The sequence below is a fragment of the Jaculus jaculus genome, chromosome 9, assembly GCF_020740685.1.
Source record: "Jaculus jaculus isolate mJacJac1 chromosome 9, mJacJac1.mat.Y.cur, whole genome shotgun sequence".
In the NCBI taxonomy this organism is placed as follows: Eukaryota; Metazoa; Chordata; class Mammalia; order Rodentia; family Dipodidae; genus Jaculus; species Jaculus jaculus.
The window spans coordinates 29,005,336-29,011,335 of record NC_059110.1 but is presented as its reverse complement, the minus strand read 5'-3'; the positions used below and the strand labels follow the sequence as shown (position 1 = coordinate 29,011,335).

General features: G+C 38.1%; 1 protein-coding gene across 1 annotated transcript in view; it reads right to left on the bottom strand.

The window, feature by feature from the left end:
* Positions 1-442: 442 nt before the first annotated feature.
* Positions 443-6,000, bottom strand: part of Map3k5 (mitogen-activated protein kinase kinase kinase 5) — a 280,474-nt gene continuing 274,916 nt past the window's right edge. The window contains exons 28-30 of the mRNA XM_045158755.1: positions 5,350-5,462; positions 2,506-2,582; positions 443-1,883 (exon numbers count right to left, since the gene is read on the bottom strand). Of these exons, the coding sequence (XP_045014690.1) occupies positions 1,823-1,883; positions 2,506-2,582; positions 5,350-5,462 (251 nt within the window). The 3' untranslated portion in view covers positions 443-1,822. The remainder of the gene's footprint in view (positions 1,884-2,505; positions 2,583-5,349; positions 5,463-6,000) is intronic.

The window sequence follows — 6,000 nt, the reverse complement described above, 5'->3', positions numbered from 1 at the left end:
AGGTCTGCCCAGTGCAAACCTCCCATGAACATTAATTGATATGGAAGTAACTTCTTATAATGAGATACCAAATGTTGACAAAAGCCTAATGATGATAGCCTGGAGACATTATGATCTGTGTAGCATATGGAGACATCTGCCCACAGACATACCACAGGAAGAAGATCCCAAGGAAAGAAAGTAGGATTGAAGTGTTGGTTGAAAAAGGGTCTTAGGATCTTATGCCCATACACAGTCTAAAAGGAGCACATAAGACACTGGAATGAACAATATGAATTGTGTCTTAATAAACAGGGCATGAGTCAAATTATATACCTCCTTTTTTTCAAAGTTTTCACAAAGGATTGAGGAAATCATCTAAGCTAGGATAGTGACTTATTTTTAAAGATGCAGTCATGTTGTAGCAAGTGTCACATGAGAAAATATTCAAGAGAATGTTTGGTATACTGTAATGCAGTGTGAAAAATGCATCAAACCTTTATTTTCACATAGAAATAAAGATTCCTGTTTTATCAAAGACTTACATATGGGTCAAGTCACAATACATGGACAGTTATACATTATTTCTCTCCTGTGTAGTAAGCAGTTTCCTGTGTATGTAAGCAATTTGTTTATTTTACCAATCCATCTAGAGCTTCAGAATCTGTCCTATTAACATGGGTAGGCTTATAGAATATAATATTTATCTCAAAAGCATTTCCCCCAAATATGAGAATGGCAGTGGGAAGATAGATAGACAGTATTCTCCGTTAAGATGCTTTCTTCAGACCTGTTGTGATACATAATAGTAATCTTTTTTATTACTTAGAACTTTAATATATAAACATATAACAAATTGGTCACATTCCCATTGGGTTATTTATGTCCAATAGTAATATTCTTATTCAGATATCTTGGGGCTTTGAGAAAAATATACTGAATTTTCTTTATTCTCATTTTTCTCTCTTTTATATCCCTCTGTTGCCCCCAAAGAACTATTTGATATCAGCTATCCTTTCATTACTGGAAGAGAAGACAAATTCTACTTAATGCCATAGTTCAAGAAACAACTAGAAATTTAACGTAGTCATTTAGCTCATCATCACAGAGTAAGAATTCTTTGGACTTCATAAAAATTGTATGTTGGAGTCTCTTTACTTTGTAGAGCAAATATGACACAATGGATAGCTTTAGAACAAGCTAACATTACTATGATCCAGGCATGTGCAACTGGTGCAGTTCAGTAGTACATACACACCTCAAAACAAACACATCACAAACCAGAAACTTAAGTTACAAAACACAAGCCAATATTACAATTAATACAGATAGTACAAACCATTGTTCTTAGATTCTGCACACTTTAAAAAAACAACACAATCTTTATACAGTGATTGAAATTATGCATTTCTACTCAGATGCTCAGGGTACATGACAAACACACATAATCCTAAGAAGTTGTGGTCACATTTTGGTTTTGTTCCAGTGGTATACAATCACATGAACTATTCTAGCTGTTTCGTGTGAGATAAACATTTGGCTGAAGTGAGATGGCTGCTGAGTTAAAAATATCTCCATAAAAATGTTTACACTAACATAATCGTCAACATCAGAACACTGGGATTATTTTGAACGTCTTCGTGAAGCGTCTTGAAGAACTGTAGAAACAGAAGCAGTTAGGAAATTTCAGTGTGTTTTGTCTATTTCGTTCTTAACGTAAGTAAACAAATACTGGATTTAAAGTGCAGCTTTATTTCTCCTCTCCATTCCACATGCCCTCCCCCGAGAAGATCAGGTCTGTGTTAATGTTCAGAATATCCTCTGAAGATGAACTCGAGCAAAGTCAAGTGTGCTTGTCTCGAAAATCAATGATGGCCTTCCACAGTGTGCACAGCATCCCACCCCTGTTGAAAGACAAGAACAGGGTGAAGAGAACTGTTCACCTAAAACCTTGCCCTTGAAATATAAGTGACTTCTTTCTTAGCCTTCAGTTCCTTCTCTCAGAACATGGGATCCCAAGTTCTATCAGCCATCATATATCCTTTTGGGATATGTTTTTTTCAGCACCTCTTTCTTTCCTTTTTTTTCTTCCCCCACTACTAAAAGTACCCAGCCCCAATACATCATTTTAGATTTTCAGCCTTTTTGAAATGGGTCTTACCGAGAAGGGTGTAAGCTATGGATACATCTACCCTGGCAGAGGAAGTTAGGACAAGAAATTGTACCAGATTATGCAAGTTTGGGGGTGGCAATCAGCACTGTACCCAATGTTTTTCCATACAGTCATGAATGAATTAGAGTATGTGTTCATGGTGGCCACAGAATATCTATAGGTTTTCACTTACTTAAATAGAAATATTTAGCATTAGTGCCCAACTAACTTGAACTCCTTAGAATGGCTAAGAGCCAAAGAGCTCTGCCTGGACTGTAGAGCTGGGTAGAGCCAGCAGGGAAGGAACCCAGGCTTCATGCTCTCAACCCACAGCTCTTCCCATCAGAACAACCCAACAGGAAAAATAATTTTACCTTAGTCTGAGGCATTTTAAATCATCACGTGTAACATAGTAGAGAATGTCCACTAGTGTATAATCCTCAGCCAGAAACTGTAGAGAAAGTAAAATTCCAACAAAAGTAAGTTGCTTTATGAACCTTTAATAAAGAAATTCCACCCATAACACAAGCCACCAGGTGTGGTGGGTGCACACTTTTAATGCCAGCACTGGAGAGGCAGAGGTAGGAGGATCGCTGTGAGTCCAAGGCTAGCCTGAGACTACATGTAAATTTCAGGTCAGCCTGGCTTAGAGTGAGAACCTTCCTCAAAAAAAAAAAAAAAGAAAAGAAAAGAAAAAGAAACCATGAAAAACACAATCTGGAATAATTAGAGGGAAAATTTCCCTATTCCAAAATGATTAGAAATGTATCATTATTACTTCCCAATGTTTAAAGATTAGACGTGACAATTCGGAATGGGCTTCAAATGAACAGGTGAAACTCACTTGTAATTACACCTGCTGCTCACAGCACAGCACATGTTGTATTAAGGAGATTGTGGTTTCATAGCTTTGTTTTCTCCCAGGTAGATAAAAACTGTACCTGGAAAGTGACTACTTATGTTTGCTCTCTAAATTTGCTTTTCCAAAACTAGTAAGGGGGATCTTGCTGTAATTCACTGCAAAAATCAGTCCTGAATATAAACTGAAATCTTTAATTTGAAAGGAAATTAAAAAGGCAGTGATTTAGTGGATCATTAATTACTATTCTTTGACTGTGGCTTGAGGCTAAGATCAAGGGATAAATATTTTGGTGAACTTAACTGAATGTATTATTTTTTTTCTTGGCAGAAGAGTAATGACAGTTTTGTTGGCAATAAATTGTTAAATGTAGATTTCTAATGAAAACCTAAATTTTACTTAGTATACTTAGTAGTCCTAGATTATCAGCTCAAAAAAAAGACATTTTTATTTTTAGTTATTTATACATTTTAAATATAAAACTCAAAACAAGCCAGGCATAGTGGCGCTCACCTTTAATCCTAGCACTTGGGAGGCAGAGGTAGGAGGATCACCGTGAGTTCAAGGCCACCCTGAGACTACATAGTAAATTCCTGGTCAGCCTGAGCTAGAATGAGACCCTACCTTGGAAAACCAACAACAACAACAACAACAAAATACACACACACACACACACACACACACACACACACACACACATATATATGTAACATTATTACGAGGTTATTTCTTTTTGGCATACTATATGTGTGTTCACATGTATATGGGAATTTGTGTGTGGGTGCACATTATGTGTATATGTGTGTGGCGGCCAGAAGTTAACACTGGGTATCTTTTTCAGTTGTTCTCTACTCCATTTACTGAGGCAAAGTCTACTGCCTGAACCCAGGGCTCACTAACCAGGTCCCTGAGGACCTCCTACCTCTGTCCCCCCATGCTGAGATTACAAGCAAGCTGTCATGACACCTGATGTTTACATGGGTGCAGGGATCCCAAGTTTGGTCATCACATTTGTGCAACAAGTACTTTATCCCTGGCCCCAAACTGGTACTTTTTATTTAAAAAAATACAAGAGATGGCTCAGCAGTTAAAGATGCTTGCTTGCAAAGCCTGCCAACCCAGGTTTGATTTCCAACAGCCACATAAAGCCAGCCCCAAAACGTATATTTGGTGTTTGTTTGTAAAGGCAAGAGACTTGGTGTACCAACACCCACCTATCCCCCATATGTAAATAAATTAAGAAAAAATACTAATATCTCATTTATGTTTAAATGTTTTTTATATATGTGATTTTAATGTCCTTCATAGTTATTATAAATGTCTATAATAATCAGCGAGAAAGAAGGTTTTACAGACACAATGCAGTTTATTTAGAAAACATTTCTGACTTAAACTCACCAACTACATTGATTAAAAAAAAAAAAGAAAGAAGAAATATCTGCTTCCCAGTGGAATCTAATGTTGTAAAAGGATAAAAAGTTTAACAAAATAAGTAATTTGCAACAAAAACCTTTTCCTCAGAGTTCTGTCCTGATTTTTTCCCACTCATCTTTATTTTTCAGTGTGAAAACAATAGAATCCCAAGAGGATGTGGATAACAGAGGTTTTGCCTGCCTCCGTGTCTCTGCACATCTTGTCCCCCACCTTGTCTGCCCCCCCAACATACATGCAGCTAGCCGAGTTCATTCCTACATAATTCCTTCATTCTCTGTCAGGAGCCTTCTCCCTAACCTCCCCCTCCTGTCCTGAATGCTATAGAGTTTGCTGGTGTGAGGACTGCATTTCTCTTCTATTTGTTTTATTTATGCTTGTGTGTGTGATGTGGCGAGGGTGTGTGCATATCTCTATTCCCAGGTGGTGCCCCATACGCTGGCCCGGAATATGTGTCTGTTGCCTGCAGTGGCCCCATTGGAATATTGATTGTTTCACTCCATGGCTCTTCTGCCTGGTCTTGTTTTTTGAGCAGAAATCTCTCTTTTTGTTGTTTCTGGAACTTGTGGGCTCTATCGATTGTCAAGTCCCTGCTCCACTGTGGGACAGGAGTTATAGGAGTGCCAGGCCATCCTGTTTCACGTGAGATCTGGAGATTTGAACTGAAATAGTCTCAGGCACCCTGAGGCCCTCATGCTTGCACCTAACCACTGAACCATCTCTCCAGCTCTGAATTTCTCTTTTAATCTGGGGAAATTAGCTGGTTCTCATCTGTCTAGCCTGTCTGTAGAACTCAGGAGGGCAAGGCTGACTCTGGCTTGCCCACCAGTGGGTTCCCTGTGCCTAGCAGGGATGTTGGAACCTGGCAGGCACTCGACGTTATGAAAGGAACTGAAAGAACACAGGTAGCCCAGGTGGTTTTCTTTACCCGAATTATAGTGTCTTCATCAGCTCCATTTCCTCTCAGCCAGTCAGTCAGTTCAGAGTCCTCGGTGGTTGGGCCTGGAGAATTCAAGTGGCATGCAGGCAGCCCAGGAATATCTAGAGCCAAATTTGAGGGACATCCTTAGTGTCAGAGTCATATGTGACCTTCACAATCCACAGACATTTACTGATACTTAAAAACACTTTGCAATGTCAAAGAATTAATGGAAACAATTGAGTGTGTCAGTGTACAGGATAACATAAAAAAAACTCAGGTTAAGGCTAATCTACTTAGTAAGTGGGAAGGCAAAAGCAATGATGTTATGATATATCCAACCTTATACTTTCAAATGGATTTTCGAGTTTCTTAGAATTAAGTTTGTGTACCAAAATGATGCCTTATATTTTATGTAACAAAGAAGAGCACAATCAGCAGGATATTATGAAAGCCAAACAATTCCTTTCTGCACTATTGTGAGAATTCAGAAGAGTCTACACCTGAACAAATAACTATAGATTTCAAATACGGTTCACCTCTGAATTCTCATCAAGTTTCTTTCAAGTTCTAATCTATGATTTGATTTTTTTTTTTTTTTTTTTTTTTTTTAGGGTTTAAAAGAATAAAGTTTGTTTCAAAGGAAGAGGTAAGGAAAGC